This window comes from Bombina bombina, chromosome 1, assembly GCF_027579735.1.
Source record: "Bombina bombina isolate aBomBom1 chromosome 1, aBomBom1.pri, whole genome shotgun sequence".
NCBI classification, from domain to species: Eukaryota; Metazoa; Chordata; class Amphibia; order Anura; family Bombinatoridae; genus Bombina; species Bombina bombina.
The window spans coordinates 931,483,238-931,504,162 of NC_069499.1; the positions used below are offsets into that span (position 1 = coordinate 931,483,238).

Sequence of the window (20,925 nt, forward strand, 5' to 3'; positions counted from 1 at the left end):
GCAGAGGATTCATAGCTGTGTGAATAGGAAATAGAGGAAGAGGAGAAGTGGAGAGCAGAAAGAAGGGACGAGAGGTCACAGGGAAGAAAGAAAAGTAAGGATATGGGTTGAAAAAAAAAAAAAGAAAAAAGAAGGGACAGAAAGGAACACAGAAAAAAAAGTTTGTAGATAGTTTGCAAGCAAGCACTGTCCTTTCCCACACTTCCCTTCCCATGAGTTACTTGGCAATCTCAGCTTACCTGAACATTTCTGTAATTTCTCCTTTCACCAAGGCTACAATCAGAGGGAACCCAATACAGGCTGGAACAAGATACAGGAGGGCAGGCTGGTGGAGAGATGTACAGCAAGTTAGTGCACCACAGAAATGTATTTAGATTTCATGCTGCATTAACACTAAGGGCCAGATGACAAGTGGAGCGCAAATGTGCACTGGTATTACAAGTTAGGTGAAATGCGAACGCAAGGTCACGAAAGCATTGCGCTAATGAGAGCGCGCTTCCATAGGCGCCGATGGAAGCCTCATTCTCATGCCGTCAGACACTGGTAATCTGGCCCTAAATACATTTTATAAGCATAGTACTAAGGTTATTTCCCCCACCCCAATCATGGGTGCCACTATGTTGAAATCTACCTTTAAATGCCTTTCATTACTGATGTATTTGCACAAGTGCAGATTCTCTCTTCAGATGCCTACAGAGTAACTCAGGTTTTAAAATGGCTGCATCCATAATTAGAGGGAACTGCATGAACTGTATTTAGTGTTTAATCTCTAAGTACATATAGAGCTGCAAGCCAACCCACATCCATTTTAATAACATATTTCCCTCAAGAAATGATTCACTCCTTCCTGATAGACACAGAGTAGTGATACATTTATTTCAAACAAGCCATCTCTTTTTCACCTACATGTGCATAAAAAAGTGTAACTGCAACAGTGCAAGTATAAAGAGTGCTACTTACCTGTGCATGTTTGAAGGTATGCATGACGAAGATAGTCAGTACCAGACCAAACACATATGCCACGAAGCTAGTGTAGAAATAGGTGTGTGAATTCTTCTTCAGGCTGAAAGAGAAAGAGGCAGAGTTACTAAAGTGTGGACGGACATGATACGATGTAGCGTATCATGTTCGCCGCACATTGATAAATGCTGACAGCGTTTATCATTGCACAAGCAGTTCTGGTGAACTGCTTGTGCAATGCCACCGCCTGCAGATTCGCGGCCAATCGGCCGCTAGCCAGGGGTGTTAATCAGCCCGACTGAATAGGATCGGGTGGATTGAAGACCACAGCCTCAGAGGCAGTGGACAAGTTATGGAGTAGCGGTCTTTAGACCGCTGCTTCATAACTACTGTTCCCGGCGAGCCTGAAGGCTTGCGCAGAAACAGGGGCATCAAGCTTCATCATTCGGAGCTTGATAATTCGGCCCCAAAGTGTTTTCATGTTTGAACACTCAGGACTCAAGCTAATGGGCATCCTACTCTATGACACATTCCAAATCAAACACCTAGGTTATAAGGTACCCCCCCTTGCCTCACTCACATCAGTTACTATGAAGCTTACTCTCAGCAGACGCTAAGTTGGGGGGGGGGGGTGTAATATTGGCCAAGGTGGAATAACGATACCACTTAGATTTGTATTTTTATCTCCAAGTTGGCTTTTAGCCTTAAGACACTGTCTGCTCTTCCATATATGTCTGCCAACCCACACATCAACAGGTAAGGGTAATAAGGGTACTTCTAGGCCACCAGCTTCAATGGACGGTCGCAAGGTATTCTCCATACAACTCACCTAATGTCAAAACGGAGCAATAACGCAATGAAAATACCTAGAGTTGACAAAAAAAAAAAATTAAAAAGATGTGAAATAGAAAGATGATGTGCAAGGTGCAGCGTTAGCGACGATCCAATACAAGAAGGATGTCTGTGTGAGCATCACTGTAGTGTTCTCCACAGCTGGGTGGCATTATAAAGTAGCCTGGTGGGGGCAGTGTAATATTTTCTAATATTATAGCATTTACAGCTATCCAAAGCACAAAATAAATGCATAATTTAAACACAATTATTTAATCATATTTTGTCCAATAAACAATTAAAACATTTAATAGTCGCTCGTTTTAGCTTAATATTGTCTAAAATTAACCCACTAAAAAGGCCCTGGGGAGAACACTGCACTGGTATAGACAAAACCTTCTTTAAGCTTAGGCTTAGAGGCAATTTCCATATTGGTAATGTGGAATTTTAGTAGTTAATTTTCTTGCTTTTAATAAATCACATACCTGGGATGACAATGTCTCCAAGACCAAGCATGGCAAAGTTATTAGCGGCAAGCCCTTTTTCCAGAAGATCCTGGGGGAATACCACTGTAAGACAGAAGAGAGGGAGTCATGGCGAGGAAAAACAGGAAACGGTAAGAAAGACACGTGGAATACCTGGCAGAGGTTTGCATGAAGGCAAGTTAATTAATGGGACAGCAAAGTCAAAAATAAACTTTCATGATTCAGATAGAGAAGAGGTTTTCAAAGTCTTACCCTGGGCCTCCCCTTTAGTGAAACTTTTAATATGAGCCTTCCCCAATAGATTTTATTAAAGGGAGATGAAACCCAAAAAATTTCTTTCATTATTCAGATAGAGCAACAACTTTCCAATTTACTTCTATTATTTAATTTGCTTCCATCTCTTGTTATCCTTTGCTTGTTATCTAGGCAAGCTCAGGAGCAGCAGAGAACCTAGGTTCTAGCTGTTGATTGGTGGAGATATATATATATATATATATATATATATATATATATATATATATATATATATATATATATATATATATATATATATATATACTCTGATTGTCATTTGCTCACCCATGTGTTCAGTTAGAAACCGGTAATGCATTGCTGCTCCTTCAACAAATGATAACCAAGAGAATTAAACAAATGAGATAATAGAAGTAAATGAGAAAGTTGTTTAAAATTGTATTCTCTATATGAATCGTGAAAGAAAAAATGTGGGTTTCATGTCCCTTTAAATTCACAGCAGACTTATAAACAGAAAAGAAGTTCAGAAGTTATTACTAGGAATATATCATGGATACATATAAAAGCATCAGAGGAAATGTAGAAGAGTAACCACCTCCAAAGTGGACTGCAAACAATATTGATTATCCACTCTTAATACAGTACAAATAAAGACAAATTAATGAGACACTAGATTTTTCTTTGCATAAATGTTTTGTAGATGATCAATTTATTCCTGCCCATCTGGTATTGTTTTTATAAAAATGTATAGGTTTTGCTTATTTATTTTTAAGAACATTGTGCTGATTTTCAGACTCCTAACCAAGCCCCACAGTGTCAGATGTATTTGCGCGTTTACAGACTTTAAAAGGTTTTCTACTGGATTTTTAGATCAGTATCTGTGGATATTCTTCTTTATAGTAGTGTCTATTACATGCAGTTATATGAAAATTGGTGTATACTGTCCCTTTAAAGACAAGCTCAGACGCACGCACACAAACCAACACGTACGCAAACCAGCGCGCGCGCACACACACACTAACCCCCACACACTCGCAAACCCATACATACACACATAACCCACACATGCACAGACCCGCAAACACCCATACACGCACAAGCACACAAATCCACCCACACACGCACGAGCACTAACCCCCACACGCACACGCTCACAAACCCACACACAAACCCACACACGCGTGCACCCAAAACCCATACATACACACATACCCATGTGCGCGTGCGCACGCAAATCCATACACACACAAAACCCACACATGCACAGACCCGCAAACACCCATACACGCAAACCCACAAGCACACAAATCCACCCACACACGCAAAACACATACACGCGCGAGCACTAACCCCCACACGCACGCGCTCACAAACCCACACACGCGTGCACCCAAAACCCATACACACGTGCGCACCCAAAACCCACGCACACACACAAAACCCATACACACACAAAAATCCATAAATACACACATTCATAAAAAAAATGTTTGTATAATTGAGAGATTACATGTCAGACATTGGATTCATTACATGTCATATTTTTTTGAGTGACAATTAAAAAAACAACACTGTAATAACTAGTACAGAATGCTCACAATCCACTGCTGATCAAACACAGAAGCACTGTGGCCTCAGGACTGCAGCATGCCCAATATAAGCACACCTCACTGTCTCACCGTGAGTCCAGCATTGCTAGCAGGCTTGATAGAGGCACATTCCACTGCACTAAGTAATGACTGGTCTGCACAGGAGCTTAATGAAGAGGTTGCTTGCCTCACAAAAGCATTCTGCCGGCAATTAATACCTGCAGCTGTTACAGAAGGGGCCAGGGGATTAGCAGTTTCTGTCTGCGCCACACAACAGCGTGCTGCAAGCTTGCTTCAGTTTCAAACACTCTCACCAATTCAAAGCAGAGTCCTCCCTTCCTCCAAGTGACCATTTATACTTACACTAAGTCGGTCACTCACACATATTCAGCCTTCATTGCACCCGGAGCAGTCTCCTCGGCACGGCCTTTAATCGTTCTCCTGCACCTCCCCTTAAGTGCTCTGGCACCCCCTGGGGAGGCGCACCGCAGTTTGAAAACCCGCTCAGATAGAGCATGCAATTTTAAACAACGTTACCATTTTTTTCAATGATCAACTTTGCTTTGTTCTCTTGGTATTCTTTGTTGAAGACTAGCCATAGGTAGGATTATTTTTTATCAAACGATACAACGAGAACAAATCAAAATCGATAATAAAAGTATATGGGAAACTTTTTTTTTTTTTTTAACATTGTGCTCTATCCAATCCATTTAAGTTTAATGTTGGCTTTACTGTCCCTTTAAATCTGTCCTTGCCCACTGGTTCTTCCCAGTATTTACTTCTGAATACAGAGAGACAGTATCTACAGAATTGAGGCAAAGTAAATAGGGGCTGGGGCAAGGAAGACGGGGAGCAAAAGGAATAGTAAAAATAAAAACACACGCACGCACGCAAACCCACGCATACACACAAACCCACGCATACACGCGCACAAACAAACTCACGCATACACGCGCACGCACACAAACCCACGCATACACACACGCACACAAACCCACGCATACACACACGCACACAAACCCACGCATACACACACGCACACAAACCCACGCATACACACACGCACACAAACCCACGCATACACACACGCACACAAACCCACGCATACACACACGCACACAAACCCACGCATACACACACGCACACAAACCCACGCATACACACACGCACACAAACCCACGCATACACACACGCACACAAACCCACGCATACACACACGCACACAAACCCACGCATACACACACGCACACAAACCCACGCATACACACACGCACACAAACCCACGCATACACACACGCACACAAACCCACGCATACACACACGCACACAAACCCACGCATACACACACGCACACAAACCCATGCATACACACACGCACACAAGCCCATGCATACACACACGCACACAAACCCATGCATACACACACGCACACAAACCCATGCATACACACACGCACACAAACCCATGCATACACACACGCACACAAGCCCATGCATACACACACGCACACAAACCCACGCATACACACACGCACACAAACCCCCATACATACACGCTCACACAAACATACATTCACAATTTGGGCTTTTCTGTCCCTTTAAATCAGTCCTCGGCCACTGGTATTTACTTCTGAATACAGAGAGACAGTATCTACATAATTGAGGCAAAGTAAATAAGTGCTGGGACAAGGTAGACAGGGAGCAAAAGGAATACTAAAAATAAAAACGTAAAAACAAATTAAAATTTAAAAAAAGTTTTCATCATGCACATGAAAGAGCAGTGATTGAACATGGTGAACTTATTTAGAGAGATGTCTCTGTATATATGTAACATAGTTTTGAGTTACCCAGAAATGCATGCTATTATTTATTTGTATTATTAGTGAATTTAGGCATAAAAGTTAAAATAAAGTCATAACGTAACATTAAGGTAAGAAGGTTGGGCATAAAGCAGAGAGAGATAGGAAAGTAAGAGTATAAGATACAGAATCATGTTCTAGAGAAAAAATGCATACAGGTTAGAGACAACACCCAAATGAAGAGAGGAATGCTGATGGCAGAGATACATGGGAAATGTACTTACATTTTATAGGAGCCTCAAAAGATTTAGCCACCGTCACCATGACGTTTGTCCCAAAAACCTAAAGCGCAGAAAAATTATTATTACCCCCTTCTTGCAATACATAACATTACCTCTTTTTATAATATGTTTGAACCCACATACTCCCCTTTTTCCAATGGACTTACCCAAAATATATCATAAATAAAGAGCCCACCCAACAGGATGCAGCCAGTAGTGACGTTGTTCAAATGCAGTAGCTCCACTCCATTCAGGGCAAATGCAAGACCAAACAGATTGTTGGCAACCCAGTGCTGAGAAGATGAGACGCGATTGGATAAAGCCCAATACGGAGGTGAATAGACACAAACACCAAAAGGGGAAAAAGAGGAAGGCTTTTAAAACACATGTATAAGAAAACAGGACTAAATAACAAACAAAGAATGTTGAAAACTAGTATTAAACCAGACACTAAACCGTCTCATCAAAACCTGAATTTCTACAGAAGGAATCATTTTTAAAGAAATCTTATTATGGACACAGCACCCAGATAGACAACACTACCCCACCAATAGCTTCTCACACACAGAGCCAAATGATACATTTGCTTAAGCAATCAAAATCACAGGCTGGTCTTACCTTCTTCAGAAGATACCATACACCAACCACTCCACTTATAGCTAAACAGACCAGATCCCGGGTATCAAATTCATAGTTGACAATTTCTAGAAGGCAGAGAAACAAAAAACACATATACATCTGACATGCATGATTTACACCTTACACTGCAGATAACATGTAAAAAAGAAAATTTATGCTTACCTGATAAATGTATTTCTTTTTTGACACGATGAGTCCACGGATCATCTAATTGCTATTGAGAATACCACTCCTGCCCAGCAGGAGGCGGCAAAGAGCACCACAACAAAGCTGTTAAATATCACCTCCCTTCCCTCCCACCCCAGTCATTCGATCGAAGTAAAGGAGAGAAAGGAAGTAACAAGGTGCAGAGGTGTCTGGAGTTTATAACAAACTAACAACCTGCCTATAAAACAGGGCGGGCCGTGGACTGATCATGTCAAAAAAGAAATACATTTATCAGGTAAGCATAAATTTTAATTTTCTTTATAATGACACGATGAGTCCACAGATCATCTAATTACTATTGGGAATCAATACCCAAGCTAGAGTACACAGCTGATACGGGAGGGACAAGACAGGGAACCTAAACGGAAGGCACCACTGCTTGAAGAACCTTTCTCCTAAAAACGGCACCTCAGCCGAGGCAGAAGTGTCAAATTTATAGAACTTTGAAAAAGTGTGAAGAGAGGACCAAGTTGCAACCTTGCAAATCTGCCCATGAGGAAGCAACAGCCCTCGTGGAATGAGCCGTAACTCTCTCTGGAGGGTGCTGTCCAGCAGTTTTATAGGCAAAATGTATGATACTCTTCAGACATAAAGAAAGGGAAGTAGCCGTGGCTTTCTGACCCTTAAGTTTTCCAGAGAAAACCACAAACAAGGCAGATGACTGACGAAAATCCTTAGTCGCCTGTAGGTAAAATTTTAAAGCACGAACCACGTCTAAAATTGTGCAGAAGCTGTTCCTTCCGAGAAGAAGGATTAAGACACAAGGAAGGAACAACAATCCCCTGATTAATGTTCCGGTCAGAAACTACTTTAGGAAATAATCCTAATTTTGTACGTAAAATTACCTTATCCGAATGAAAAATAAGATAAGGAGACTCGTACTGCAATGCCGAGAGCTCTGACACTCTACGCACAGAAGAAATAGCAACAAGAAATAAAAAAACTTTCCAAGATAACAACTTAATATCTAAGGAATGCATAGGTTTAAACGGAGCCCCTTGAAGAACTAAATTAGGACTCCAGGGAGGAGTAACTGGTTTGAACACAGGCCTGATCCTGACCAAGGCCTGACAAAAAGATTGCACGTCTGGAACATCTTCCAGACGTTTATGTAACAAAAGATACAAGGCAGAAATTTGACCATTTAGGGAACTAGTCGATAATCCTTTCTCCAAACCTTCTTGGAGAAATGACAGAATTCTAGGAATCCTAACCCTGCTCCAAGAATAACCCTTGGATTCTCACCAATATAGATATTTATGCCATATCTTATGGTAAATCTTTCTAGTCACAGGTTTAAGAGCCTGAATCATGGTCTCAATGACCGAATATGAAAATCCCCGCTTGGATAAAATTAAGCGTTCAATCTCCACGCAGTCAGCTTCAGAGAAACTAGATTTGGATGAAGGAAGGGCCCTTGAAGTAGAAGATCCTTCCTCAACGGAAGTCTCCAAGGTGGAAGAGATGACATTTCCACCAGGTCTGCATACCAAATCCTGCGAGGCCAAGCCGGTGCAATGAGGATCACAGACGCCCTCTCCTGCTTGATTCGAGCAATGACCCGAGGAAGAGCAAACGGAGGAAATAGGTATGAATTCCAAGGTACCGCCAGAGCGTTGATCAGTACAGCCTGAGGGTCCCTCGATCTCGATCAGTAACTCGGAAGCTTGGCATTCTGTCGAGATGCCATGAGATCCAATTCCGGCTGACCCCACTTGAGAATTAGGCTGGAAAACACTTCCGGATGGAGTTCCCACTCCCCCGGGTGAAAAGTCTGTCTGCTCAGGAAGTCCGCCTCCCAGTTGTCCATCCCTGGGATGTGGATCGCTGATAGATAGCAATTGTGGGTCTTCGCCCACCGAATTATCTTGGCTACCTCTGTCATGGCTAAGGAACTCCGTGTTCCTCCCTGATGATTGATGTAAGCCACTGAAGTTATATTATCCGACTGGAATCTGATGAACCGGGCCGAGGCCAACTGAGGCCAGGCCAGAAGAGCATTGAAGATCGCTCTCAGCTCCAGAATATTTATGGGTAGAACAGACTCCGACCGAGTTCAAGTTCCCTGAGCCTTTAGGGAGCCCCAGACTGCTCCCCATCCCAGAAGGCTGGCGTCTGTCACAATTACCCAGGAGGGTCTGCGAAAGCAAGTTCCTTGGGAAAGAGGATCCTGAGACAACCACCATCGAAGAGAATCCCTTGTCTCCTGTTTCAGTAGAATTCGAGGAGACAAATCAGCATAATCTCCGTTCCATTGACTGAGCATGTTTAGCTGCAGAGGTCTGAGGTGGAAACGAGTGAACGGGATGATGTCCATTGCCGCCACCATCAGCCCGATTACCTCCATGCACTGAGCCACAGAAGGCCGAGGAGCGGACTGAAGTGCTAGGCAAGAATCGAAAATCTTTGATTTCCTGACTTCTGTCAGAAAAATCTTCATTGATACGGAATCTATTATGGTTCCCAAGAAGGTTACTCTTGTATTTGGAACTAAGGAGCTTTTCCAAATTTACCTTCCATCCGTGAGATCGCAGGAAGTATAACAACATTTCCGTGTGGGACCTTGCTTGTTGAAATGATGGCGCCTGGACCAGGATGTCGTCCAGATAGGGCACCACTGCAATGCCCCGTAATCGAAGCACCGCCAACAGCGATCCCAGAACCTTTATCAAAATTCTGGGAGCTGTGGCAAGACCGAAAGGAAGAGTCACGAATTGGAAGTGTTTGTCTAGAAAGGCAAACCTTAGAAACTTGTGATGATCCCTGTGAATCGGAACATGCAGGTACGCGTCCTTTAAATCTGCTGTTGTCATAAATTGCCCCTCCTGGACCAATGATGATCCCTGTGAATAGGAACATGCAGGTACGCGTCCTTTAAATCCGCTGTTGTCATAAATTGCCCCTCCTGGACCAATGATGATCCCTGTGAATAGGAACATGCAGGTACGCGTCCTTTAAATCCGCTGTTGTCATAAATTGCCCCTCCTGGACCAATGATGATCCCTGTGAATAGGAACATGCAGGTACGCGTCCTTTAAATCCGCTCTTGTCATAAATTGACCCTCCTGGACCAAAGGGAGAATGGAACGAATAGTTTCCATCTTGAAGCTGGTACTCTGAGGAATTTGTTTAGACATTTGAGATCTAAAATTGGCCTGAAGATTCCCTTTTTTTGGGGGACCACGAACAGATTGGAATAAAACCCCAGACCCCGTTCCTGCATCGGAACAGGAACCATCACTCCCAGGGCGGAGAGGTCTCTTACACAGTGTAAGAACGCCTCTCTTTTTGTCTGGTCTACAGATAATCTTGAAAGCAGAAACCTGCCTCTGGGAGGAAAACTTTTGAACCTGTAGTTTGTATCCCTGGGACACTAGATCTACTGCCCAGGGATCCTGAACATCTCAAACCTAAGCGAAGAAGGAAAATCTGCCCTCTACAAGATCCGGGCCCGGATCGGGGGCAGACCCTTCATGCCGTCTTTGATTCAATAGCAGGCTTTTTGGATTGTTTTCCCTTACTCCAAGACCGATTGGGTCTCCATGAAGGTTTAGACTGTTACTGCTTGGAAGAGGAAGAATTTCCTTCGAAATTTAGAAAGGAACGAAAATTACTGACGTCCCTTTTGCTTGTTTCTCTTATACTGAGGGAGAAGATGACCCTTACCTCCCGTAATATCAGAGATTATTTCCGTCAAGCCCGGTCCAAACAAGGTCTTCCCTTTGTAAGGAATCGCTAAAAGTTTAGACTTAGATGATACATCCGCAGACCAAGGCTTTAGCCATAAGGCGGGCTAGAACAGAAAACCCTGAAATCTTTGCTCCCAGTTTAATAACCTGTAGGGAAGCATCAGTAATAAAATAATTAGCCAACTTAAGAGCTTTTATCCTATCCTGGATCTCGTCCAGAGGAGTGTCTGTCCTAATAGCATCAAACAACGCGTCCTGAACAACATCCTCCTTAGAAAATGATGGCTCAGAAAAAAGTCTATCCCTGTAATTTAAAGTTCTCTCAATGCATGAGAAACAGAAAGGGATTGGTGGTTCCATATTGCATTAAAACACAAAGTAAAAGTTACATTTTGCAGTCTCTTGGTCCATTCTGACTCACAATGGTTCCAAATATCCAATAAAATGATCAAATTTGTATTCAAAAACATAAATTTATGCTTACCTGATAAATTCCTTTCTCCTGTAGTGTAGTCAGTCCACGGGTCATCCATTACTTATGGGATATTAACTCCTCCCTAACAGGAAGTGCAAGAGGATCACCCAAGCAGAGCTGCTATATAGCTCCTCCCCTCTACGTCACACCCAGTCATTTGACCGAAAACCAAACGAGAAAGGAGAAACTATAGGGTGCAGTGGTGACTGGAGTATAATTTAAAATTTAGACCTGCCATAAAAAACAGGGCAGGCCGTGGACTGACTACACTACAGGAGAAAGGAATTTATCAGGTAAGCATAAATTATGTTGTTTTCTCCTGTTAAGTGTAGTCAGTCCACGGGTCATCCATTACTTATGGGATACCAATACCAAAGCTAAAGTACACGGATGACGGGAGGGACAGGCAGGATCTTTACACGGAAGGAACCACTGCCTGAAGAACCTTTCTCCCAAAAACAGCCTCAGAAGAAACAAAAGTGTCAAATTTGTAAAATTTGGAAAAAGTATGAAGAGAAGACCAAGTTGCAGCCTTGCAAATCTGTTCAACAGAGGCCTCATTCTTAAAGGCCCACGTGGAAGCCACAGCTCTCGTAGAATGAGCTGTAATTCTTTCAGGAGGCTGCTGTCCAGCAGTCTCATAGGCTAAACGTATTATGCTACGAAGCCAAAAAGAGAGAGAGGTAGCAGATGCTTTTTGACCTCTCCTCTGTCCAGAATAAACGACAAACAGGGAAGAAGTTTGGCGAAAATCTTTAGTTGCCTGTAAATAAAATTTCAGGGCACGGACTACGTCTAGATTGTGCAGAAGTCGTTCCTTCTTTGAAGAAGGGTTAGGGCACAATGATGGAACAACAATCTCTTGATTGATATTCTTGTTAGTGACTACCTTAGGTAAGAACCCAGGTTTAGTACGCAGAACTACCTTGTCTGAATGAAAAATCAGATAAGGAGAATCACAATGTAAGGCCGATAACTCAGAGACTCTACGAGCCGAGGAAATAGCCATTAAAAACAGAACTTTCCAAGATAATAGCTTGATATCAATGGAATGAAGGGGTTCAAACGGAACACCCTGTAAAACGTTAAGAACTAAGTTTAAGCTCCACGGTGGAGCAACAGTCTTAAACACAGGCTTAATCCTGGCCAAAGCCTGACAAAAAGCCTGAACGTCTGGAACTTCTGACAGACGTTTGTGTAAAAGGATGGACAGCGCTGAGATCTGTCCCTTTAAAGAACTTGCCGATAAACCCTTTTCTAGACCTTCTTGTAGAAAAGACAATATCCTAGGAATCCTGACCTTACTCCATGAGTAACTCTTGGATTCGCACCAGTGTAAATATTTACGCCATATTTTATGGTAAATTTTCCTGGTAACAGGTTTCCTAGCCTGTATTAAGGTATCAATTACTGACTCCGAAAATCCACGCTTTGACAAAATCAAGCGTTCAATCTCCATGCAGTCAGCTTCAGAGAAATTAGATTTTGATGTTTGAAAGGACCCTGAATTAGAAGGTCCTGTCTCAGAGGCAGCGACCAAGGTGGACAGGATGACATGTCCACTAGATCTGCATACCAGGTCCTGCGTGGCCACGCAGGCGCTATTAGAATCACCGATGCTTTCTCCTGTTTGATCCTGGCAATCAATCGAGGAAGCATCGGGAAGGGTGGAAACACATAAGCCATCTTGAAGGTCCAAGGTGCTGTCAGAGCATCTATCAGGACTGCCCCCGGGTCCCTGGATCTGGACCCGTAACAATGAAGCTTGGCGTTCTGGCGAGACGCCATGAGATCCATATCTGGTTTGCCCCAACGTCGAAGTATTTGGGCAAAGACCTCCGGATGAAGTTCCCACTCCCCCGGATGAAAAGTCTGGCGACTTAGGAAATCCGCCTCCCAGTTCTCCACGCCTGGGATGTGGATCGCTGACAGGTGGCACGAGTGAGACTCTGCCCAGCGAATTATCTTTGAAACTTCCATCATCGCTAGGGAACTCCTTGTCCCTCCCTGATGGTTGATGTAAGCCACAGTCGTGATGTTGTCCGACTGAAACCTGATGAACCTCAGAGTTGCTAACTGAGGCCAAGTCAGAAGGGCATTGAGAACTGCTCTCAATTCCAGAATGTTTATTGGAAGGAGACTCTCCTCCTGAGTCCATGATCCCTGAGCCTTCAGGGAATTCCCGACAGCGCCCCAACCTAGTAGGCTGGCATCTGTTGTTACAATTGTCCAGACTGGCCTGCTGAAGGGCATCCCTCTGGACAGATGTGGCCGAGAAAGCCACCACAGAAGAGAATCTCTGGTCTCTTGAACCAGATTCAGCATAGGGGACAAATCTGAGTAATCACCATTCCACTGACTTAGCATGCACAATTGCAGCGGTCTGAGATGCAGGCGTGCAAAAGGTACTATGTCCATTGCCTCTACCATTAAGCTGATTACCTCCATGCATTGAGCCACTGACGGATGTGGAATGGAATGAAGGATCCGGCAAGCATTTAGAAGTTTTGTTAACCTGTCCTCTGTCAGGTAAATCTTCATTTCTACAGAATCTATGAGAGTCCCTAAGAAGGGAACTCTTGTGAGTGGCAATAGAGAACTCTTTTCTTCGTTCACTTTCCACCCATGTGACCTTAGAAATGCCAGTACTAACTCTGTATGAGACTTGGCAGTTTGGAAACTTGACGCTTGTATCAGAATGTCGTCTAGGTACAGAGCTACCGATATTCCTCGCGGTCTTAGTACCGCCAGAAGAGAACCCAGAACCTTTGTAAAGATTCTTGGAGCCGTAGCTAACCCGAAGGGAAGAGCTACAAACTGGTAATGCCTGTCTAGGAAGGCAAACCTTAGATACCGGTAATGATCCTTGTGAATCGGTATGTGAAGGTAGGCATCCTTTAAATCCACTGTGGTCATGTACTGACCCCTTTGGATCATGGGTAAGATTGTCCGAATAGTTTCCATTTTGAACGATGGAACTCTTAGGAATTTGTTTAGGATCTTTAAATCCAATATTGGTCTGAAGGTTCCTTCTTTCTTGGGAACCACAAACAGATTTGAGTAAAACCCTTGTCCGTGTTCCGACCGCGGAACCGGATGGATCACTCCCATTAGTAAAAGATCTTGTACACAGCGTAGAAACGCCTCTTTCTTTATCTGGTTTGTTGACAACCTTGAAAGATGAAATCTCCCTTGTGGAGGAGAAGCTTTGAAGTCCAGAAGATATCCCTGAGATATGATCTCCAACGCCCAGGGATCCTGGACATCTCTTGCCCAAGCCTGGGCGAAGAGAGAAAGTCTGCCCCCCCACTAGATCCGTTTCCGGATCGGGGGCCCTCACTTCATGCTGTCTTAGGGGCAGCAGCAGGTTTTCTGGCCTGCTTGCCCTTGTTCCAGGTCTGGTTAGGTTTCCAGCCTTGTCTGTAGCGAGCAACAGTTCCTTCCTGTTTTGGAGCAGAGGAAGTTGATGCTGCTCCTGCCTTGAAGTTACGAAAGGCACGAAAATTAGACTGTCTAGCCCTTGGTTTGGCTCTGTCTTGAGGCAGGGCATGGCCCTTACCTCCCGTAATGTCCGCGATAATTTCTTTCAAACCGGGCCCGAATAATGACTGCCCCTTGAAAGGTATGTTAAGCAATTTAGATTTAGAAGTCACATCAGCTGACCAGGATTTTAGCCACAGCGCTCTGCGCGCCTGAATGGCGAATCCGGAATTCTTAGCCGTAAGTTTAGTTAAGTGTACTACGGCATCAGAAATAAATGAATTAGCTAGCTTAAGGGCTTTAAGCTTGTGTGTAATCACATCCAATGGAGCTGTGTCAAGGGTCTCTTCCAGAGACTCAAACCAAAATGCCGCCGCAGCCGTGACAGGCGCAATGCATGCAAGGGGTTGCAATATAAAACCTTGTTGAACAAACATTTTCTTAAGGTAACCCTCTAACTTTTTATCCATTGGATCTGAAAAGGCACAGCTATCCTCCACCGGGATAGTGGTACGCTTAGCTAAAGTAGAAACTGCTCCCTCCACCTTAGGGACCGTTTGCCATAAGTCCCGTGTGGTGGCGTCTATTGAAAACATTTTTCTGAATATAGGAGGGGGTGAGAAAGGCACACCGGGTCTATCCCACTCCTTAGTAACAATTTCAGTAAGTCTCTTAGGTATAGGAAAAACGTCAGTACACGTCGGTACCGCAAAATATTTATCCAACCTACATATTTTCTCTGGGATTGCAACCGTGTTACAATCATTCAGAGCCGCTAACACCTCCCCCCTAGTAATACACGGAGGTTTTCCAGCTTAAATTTAAAATTTGAAATGTCTGAATCCAGTTTATTTGGATCAGATCCGTCACCCACAGAATGAAGCTCTCCGTCTTCATGTTCTGCAATTTGTGACGCAGTATCAGACATGGCCCTAGTATTATCAGCGCACTCTGTTCTCACCCCAGAGTGGTCTCGTTTACCCCTAAGTTCTGGCAATTTAGATAAAACTTCAGTCATAACATTAGCCATGTCTTGTAAAGTGATTTGTAATGGCCGCCCTGATGTACTTGGCGTTACAATATCACGCACCTCCTGAGCGGGAGATGCAGGTACTGACACGTGAGGCAAGTTAGTCGGCATAACTTCCCCCTCGTTCTCTGGTGAATTTTACTTAACTTGTACAGATTGGCTTTTATTTAAAGTAGCATCAATGCAATTAGTACATAAATTTCTATTGGGCTCCACCTTGGCCTTTGAACATATTGCACAAAGAGATTCCTCTGTGTCAGACATGTTTAAACAAACTAGCTATTAGACTAGCAAGCTTGGAAAATACTTTTCAAATGAATTTACAAGCAATATAAAAAAAAAAAACGTTACTGTGCCTTTAAGAAGCACACAAAAAAACTGTCACTTTGATATAACAATGAACCGGTTTAGTTATAGCAATCAATTTTTCATATGAAATGCATTAATTTAGCAAAGGATAGCACCCATCAGCAAATGGATTATTAACCCCTTAATACCAAAAAACGATTGACAAATCAAATAAAAACGTTTTTATCACAGTCAAAGCACAGTCTCACAGGTCTGCTGTGAGTGATTACCTCCCTCAAACTAGTTTTGGAGACCACTGAGCTCTGTAGAGACGTCCTGGATCATGCAGGGAGAATAAGGAAGACTGTGACTGAATTTTTAATGCGTAGTAAAAGCGCCAAAATAGGCCCCTCCCACTCATAATACAGCAGTGGGGAAGCTCAGTAAACTGATTTTATTCAAAATAAACGACAGCCAAGTGGAAAATAATGCCCATAAATTTTCACCAAGTACCTCAGAGAGAAAAAACGATTAACCTGCCAGTAAACGTTTTAAATATATGAAATAATAATAAAAGCCTGTTGCTAGTCGCTATCACTGCAGAAAGGCTATAAGTTATATGTATACCGTATTTTCTTAGTGAAGTGCCATTCCCCAGAAATACTTTAGTGCCAACATACATACATAACAGCCTGATACCAGTTGCTACTACTGCATTTAAGGCTGTACTTACATTATATTGGTATTAGCAGTATTTTCTCAGTCAATTCCATTCCTTAGAAAATAATATACTGCAACATACCTCTTTGCAGGTGAACCCTGCCCGCTGTCCCCTGTTCTGAAGTTACCTCGCTCCTCAGAATGGCCGAGAACAGCAAATGGATCTTAGTTACGTCCGCTAAGATCATACACAAACTCAGGTAGATTCTTCTTCTAATACTGCCTGAGAGAAACAACACACTCCGGTGCTGTTTTAAAACAACAAACTTTTGATTGAAGTAATAAAAAACTAAATTTAATAACCACACTCCTCTCACACATCCTATCTATTAGTTAGGTGCAAGAGAATGACTGGGTGTGACGTAGAGGGGAGGAGCTATATAGCAGCTCTGCTTGGGTGATCCTCTTGCACTTCCTGTTAGGGAGGAGTTAATATCCCATAAGTAATGGATGACCCGTGGACTGACTACACTTAACAGGAGAAATTTAAGGCAGAAAAAACATTACTGTTAAAATTTAAACAATAACTTTTTTATTTCTAAACTGCAGTAAAAAACAGCAAGCCTAAACAGATCACCTCTGCACCTCAGCAGCTTAGCTGAGGTGCCTACCTGCCTAACGACCCGGTTCTCTCTGAGCAGGAGCCGACTCTTAGTGATAGATCCGGAACTCAGATGGATAAACCAGACTCCGTTATAACATACGCATGAAATTAGCGCTATGCGTAATGAAAATGGATGTTGCACTGCTTCCCCTTCCGACAAAAATGGAAGTAAGGGAAGGAAAGGTGCGCAATGAAAATTACCGCCTCCCCTGGATCTGCCCATCGTGGACGTAACATAAATTTTTATGTTATGGAACCACCAACATGCCTTACATTAAGTTCTCTAGCCCCAGTGCCTGCGTGCTGTCCCCACTAAAGAGCCCAATACCTGAGCCTTTATATGAGTTGCCATATGAAATAAAGTGCCCCTTATTCTGAGTCTTTCTCCTTGCAGCCCCATAAAATAAAGAAAGCACTTACCTCCTAATCTGCCCGACAGCAAGGCAGCTCCAGGTTTGAGAGGTCCTCTCCCTCACATAGACCTGTGAAACAAGAGAAAGGACCGAGTAAAAATCCCTCAGACTTTCAAGATAGGGCAGCATCAGTATACTGGAGGTGCAGTGAGAATTATGTCCCACAAGTTCCCATTGCTCTAAAGCCACCACTGCTCTACTGAAGAGACTGATATGGACTACGGCTACACCCTAGGGCAAAGCAGCACAATCTTGTACTACTTTAAAAATAATAAACTCTTGATTGAAGAATCTTTTCTAACACCAACATTTACCACCTCCTTGCTCTTAACGTAGGCAAAGAGAATGACTGGGGTGGGAGGGAAGGGAGGTGATATTTAACAGCTTTGCTGTGGTGCTCTTTGCCGCCTCCTGCTGAGCATGAGTGGTATTCCCAATAGTAATTAGATGATCCGTGGACTCATCGTGTCATTAAAAAGAAAAAAATTTAGAGTGTGTGTGTACACACACACATATATTATATATATATATATATATATATATATATATATATATATATATATATATATATATATATATATATATATATATATATATATATATATATATATATATATATACACACACACATACATACTAGTCCTAAAGCCCGTTCACACGGGCCATTTTTTGCAGTACAGTGGTCCCACCCCTTGCGTTCTCTCCCTCCCACTCTCTTTTGCGCTCTCTCTCCCCCTCTCTCTCCCTCTCTCCCCCTCCCCTCTCTCTCCCTCTCCCCCCTCGCTCCCCTCTCTTCTCCTCTCCGCTCCCCTTTCTCTCTCTCTCTGTCTCTCTCTCCCCACTCTCTGTCTCTCTCTGTCTCTCTCCTCTCTCTCTCTCTATACACACACACACACAGTGTGCACAATTATTATTCAAGTTGTATTTTTGAAGATTTCATTATTGAACAACTACAGTACGCTTGGTCAATCCAAAATGTTAATAAACCTCAAACCTGAATATTTAAGGTTTAAAGTGAGGTTTTGGCTTTCTTAGGAGAATATCTATGTGTGCACACTTATTGGGCAACTATTAGTGTGCACAATTATTATGCAACTAAATGAAAATTTTTCCCATCTCACTTGTTTATTTTCATTTTTTAAAGTGAGGATAATAAACAAACAACTCAAAATTTAAAAATAAACAGTTCTGACATTACCAAAAATAAATAAAATCAGTGACCAATATAGCCACCCTTCTATTCAATAGCAGTCATAAGCCTTCCATCCATGGAGTCTGTCAGTTTCTTGAACTGTTGACTATCAACTTTTTGTGCAGCAGCAACCACAGCCTCCCAGACACTGTTCAGAGAGGTGTTCCATTTTCCTTCACCGTAAATCTCCAGTTTAAGAAGGGCCCTACTGGCTAGCCACGCAGTGGTGTACTTCGATGCATGCGATGGAAAATTGTTCTGCATAAATAGCATGGTCTTCTTGAAAGATGCAGACTTTTTCCTGTACCACTGCTTGGAGAAAGTGTCTTCTAAAAAACTGGCAGTAGGTTTGGGAGTTGATTTGGAGTCAATTTTTAAACCTGAAAATGTCCAACTAGCTCATCTTTAATAATACCAGCCCATACCAGTACCCCACCTCCACCTTGCTGGTGTCTGCATCGAAGTGGAGCTCTGTGCCCATTACTGATCCAGGCACGGACCCATCAATCTGGTCCGTCAAGAGTCACTCTCATCTAATCAGTTCCTAAAATCTTTGAAAGATCTGTCTTCATATATTTCTTGGCCCAGTCTTGATGTTTCAACCTATGTGTCTTGTTCAGTGGTGGGTGGTCGGGTTTCAGCCTTCCTTCCCTCGGCCGTGTCTCTGAGCACTAAACACCTTGTACTTCTGGGCACTCCAGGTAGGTTGCAGTTCTGGAATATGACACCACTGGAGGATAATGGGTTCCTGGTAGCTTCATGTTTGATTCTTCTCAAATGTTAGGCAGTTCATTTGCGTCTTTTATTCTCTACACGTTTCTTGCGACCATGTTGACTATTTGCAACAAAACATTTGATGGTTCTGTGATCACGCCCCAATATCTTAGCAATTTCAAGAATACTGCATCCCTCTGAAAGACTTTTTACAATTTTTTACTTTTCATAGTAAGTTAAATCTCTTTTTTGGCCCATTTTGCCTGAGGAAAAGAAGCTGCCTAATAATTATGCATACCTTGATACAGAGTGTTGATCCCCTAAGGCCACACCCTTCCTCTTTACACAAATACACATCACCTGATATGCTTAAATCTAATAAGCATTCAAGTTTATAGAGCTTGGACAATATGCATAAAAATCATGATTTGGTCAAAATACTTGCTTGCCTAATAATTGTGCACACACATATAAACAAATATATATATATATATATATATATATATATATACATACATATACACACACACACACACACAAACACAAACAAATATATACACACACACAGTCATGTTAGAGGGAAAAAGTACACCCTCTTTGTATTCTATGGTTTTTACGTATCAGGTCAAATAAAAAAATCATCTGGTCCTTATCAGGTCTTAAAATTAGGTAAATACAACCTTAGATGAATAACAACACATGACATATTGCACCGTGTCATGATTTAATAAAAATAAAGCCAAAATGGAGAAGCCATGTGTGAAAAATGTACAACCTTACTGCTTCCAATGAATTAAGAGGCTAAGTAGCAGCCAGGTGCTGTTAATAAAATGCCCTTTATTAAATTGATCATCAGAAATTGTAAAGGGTGTACTTAGTTTTTCACACATGGCTTCTCCATTTTGCTTTATTTTTGTTAAATAAATCATGACTCAGTGTAATATGTCATGTGTTGTTGTTGTTAATCGTTGGTTGAATTTACCCAATTTTAAAACCTGTTAAGGACCAGATGATTGTTATTATGTCCGGATACGTAAAAAGATAGTAAATACACCCTTTTTGAATTCTTTTTCACGACTGGACATACTTATACACACACATATATAATATATACATATTTTTTTATTTTACACGCACACACACAGAATATAGACGGCCTTTAGACCACACTCAGCACTCACCCTCCTTGCTTTCCCCGGAGCCCTGCGTGAAGAGCAGCTGATACTGCTTGCTGGGAAAGTTTTCTGGGAGAAATCGGTTCATGGCTGGGCTGAGGGA

The 20,925-nt window shown here is 42.5% G+C and overlaps 1 protein-coding gene across 2 annotated transcripts in view; it reads right to left on the reverse strand.

The window, feature by feature from the left end:
- Positions 1–20,925, reverse strand: part of HM13 (histocompatibility minor 13) — a 77,840-nt gene that overhangs the window by 45,579 nt on the left and 11,336 nt on the right. Inside the window, exons 4-12 of one of the 2 annotated variants that reach the window (XM_053700174.1) lie at positions 20,829–20,917; positions 6,815–6,900; positions 6,364–6,489; positions 6,200–6,257; positions 2,277–2,360; positions 1,790–1,826; positions 961–1,063; positions 240–325; positions 1–15 (exon numbers count right to left, since the gene is read on the reverse strand). The exon at positions 1–15 is cut by the window's left edge and continues 162 nt beyond it. In XM_053700174.1, the coding sequence (XP_053556149.1) occupies positions 1–15; positions 240–325; positions 961–1,063; positions 1,790–1,826; positions 2,277–2,360; positions 6,200–6,257; positions 6,364–6,489; positions 6,815–6,900; positions 20,829–20,917 (684 nt within the window). The remainder of the gene's footprint in view (positions 16–239; positions 326–960; positions 1,064–1,789; positions 1,827–2,276; positions 2,361–6,199; positions 6,258–6,363; positions 6,490–6,814; positions 6,901–20,828; positions 20,918–20,925) is intronic. The other variant, XM_053700199.1, reaches the window with a different exon arrangement.